The sequence below is a fragment of the Hipposideros armiger genome, unplaced genomic scaffold, assembly GCF_001890085.2.
Source record: "Hipposideros armiger isolate ML-2016 unplaced genomic scaffold, ASM189008v1 scaffold_432, whole genome shotgun sequence".
Classification (NCBI taxonomy): domain Eukaryota; kingdom Metazoa; phylum Chordata; class Mammalia; order Chiroptera; family Hipposideridae; genus Hipposideros; species Hipposideros armiger.
The window spans coordinates 228,566-231,154 of NW_017731782.1; the positions used below are offsets into that span (position 1 = coordinate 228,566).

At 37.1% G+C, this 2,589-nt stretch overlaps 1 protein-coding gene across 1 annotated transcript in view; it reads right to left on the reverse strand.

Moving 5' to 3' along the window:
• Positions 1-2,589, reverse strand: part of MRPS27 (mitochondrial ribosomal protein S27) — an 83,844-nt gene that overhangs the window by 21,258 nt on the left and 59,997 nt on the right. Inside the window, exon 5 of the mRNA XM_019665082.1 lies at positions 2,109-2,223. Coding sequence (XP_019520627.1) covers positions 2,109-2,223 — 115 coding nt within the window. The remainder of the gene's footprint in view (positions 1-2,108; positions 2,224-2,589) is intronic.

A 2,589-nucleotide genomic window follows, 5' to 3' on the forward strand; every position in this document is an offset into this window, starting at 1 on the left:
GCCTTTTTAAAAGCATCAAGATAGAAATAAGTCAAATTATGATCAGGATAAAAGTGATCTAGTTGGAAGAAGGCATCATATAGGTGCCTGAGATACTAGATGTAATGAGATCCTCTGCATAGAAATGAAACAAAATCGATCTTTTACTATTTCATGCTTTCCCTCACATTTTTTAAAATCAGTAGTTGAGCTACTTGAGCTCCTCTTCTTTTTACTCCAAAAAAATCTGAGATCTAAAGTATAATGGCCTAAAAGTTAATTCTATTTTTTAAAGAAAAAAAGTCAAGTGACATACCAGATCTACTGCCTAAATGATGGCGGTGCTCCCTCATTAGCCTGTAACCGCCCTGCGCAAGGCGGGAGCAGTGGCTGGTTTGCTCTTCACTCATTCCTCAGTGTCTGACACCGTTTGTGGCCCACAGTAGGTTGTCAGCAAATAAAAAAGAGCTTTAGTCAATACATGTGTTAAATGCTATTATGTACTGGTCATTTAGTTAACATCTATGGTATATAAGAAGAATTATAAATTCCCTGTTTGGGGCACTTATAACCTGATTACAAAAACAAAGTATACAAATAAAGGTTAACATACAAGGTGGGACATTAAGTGCTAAAGACACAAAGGGCACTGCTAGTTGCTTAGAGGTGTTTTTGGCAGTAGGTTCAATCTCTTTTCCCATTAAAAACAAACAAAAAAACAAAATAAAAAATATCAATTACCAACTTTATGCCAAGATTATTTTAAACCTAATCCTCATTGACACTCTAATCTTCTGCGGTAGGATGTCTCCGATGACCACCATGACCGTATCCAACCGAATACCCTTTTCTCTTACTCATGATCTGCAGACCATTTCTAGGCTTTGAGCAAGAATAACAAAGATTGATAGGATCTAGCTATACACTTTCAAAGCTCAAATTAAAATCTGTTTAAAGCCATTTGCTAACCTTCTGAGTCTTACTGCAACATAGAAGAACAGAAGTCTTTCTATCTCACACTTTATTTTAAGAAGACTTCACACATCTAATATAATCACCTCTGCACTGCAGCTCTTTGAGAGATCTGTCAACAGACTCAAAGGGATCTTGAAAAGTCTGCTCCCTCTCCCANCGCTGCGTGTGTGGGTTGAGGAGCATATGGGAAATCTCTGTGCCTTCTGCTCAGTTTTTCTGTGAACCTAAAACTGCTCTAAAAAATAAAATCCATTTAAAAAAAAATTAAAACCCCACTAAAAAAAAAATACCAATGCCTGGGTTCCAGAAAAATCCATTAAATTAGAATCTTGGGGGTGGAGAAAAGCATCTATAAATTTTAAAAGCTTCTTGTGTGATTCTAATGGGCAGCCAGGGTTAGAAATCACTGGTTTAGTACAACACACTTGACTTCCAGTTGATAAAACTAAGACCCAGAGGATACATTATGTGCCTGAAGTTACAAGCAATTGGTGGAACTTACAGGGTAACAGCCTGGGTTTTCTGACTCCTTGTCCAGTGTTCCTTCCACTAACAGACTAGGAGCAGCAGAAAATGAGACAGACTTTTCTGCCTTTTTAGATCCTTCTTGCTTTGTTTTCATAGGAATCGTCCTCTTTGAGTGTCATTAAACTCTGAACTGAGGCAAGCAGGATTTAATCTATTCCTTCCCCTGGGGCCCAATATTAGATTTATTAGTGAACCTGCTTACCTGCCTTATTAAATCATAAGATTCCTGAGGGCAAGGACAGGATATTGCTCATTTTTGCAGACATGCCATACCCAGTGCAATGTCTCTCACCCACAAACTGTCTGAAATATATATTAAGTTAGATTGGGCCCAAGTCATGGGAGCAAAAACTCCCCAAAATGAAATTAGTGCAGAGTTCTTGTGATTGGATTACCTTTGTTTCTACCTGTCCATGTCTGAGTCACTATGCTTGCAAAAGCAGCAGCTATAGGCATTTTTATTTTTAAAGTGTTAATTTATATCCAGCTCTATTCTAAAAAGGATATCTGAGGGTAAATAATTTTAAAAAGGTATTTCTTGTACAATTTTTGCTGTACGGTAATAGGTTCAAACCCATATCATCTAAACTCAAAGAACAAGCTGCAAATGCCAAGAAAATACTCACCTTATTTACAAGAGTATATAAGGCTTTGTCTTGTGCACCATATTTTAGACACTGCCTAATCCAGGTGTGGATAGTCCAGTCTCTCAGGTACCAGCAGTTGGGGCTGTGTCGGAATCTAAATAAAGTATAAAAAGAGAGGAAACTGATGTTACCTCTTAAATGTCAATACCAAAATACATCTTCCATCAGCAGGTCCTTCTCTTAGATATTTACTTATGTGCAGTCAGTGTGACCAAAGTCATAAAAATCAACAGTCAATAAAAAATTGAGGATAAAACTCATTAACTACGAAGTCTGAAGTGGGAAACAGAAGGAAAAATAATAAACAACAAACAAAAATGCTATAAAAAATTTATTCTTTATTTAATACTCCCTAATTCAACATCTTGTTTTAATATGAGATTTATGAAAAACGATTTGGGAGCCGGCCGAGTGGCTCAGTTGGTTAAGAGAGTGAGCTCTGAGCAACAGGGTGGCTGGT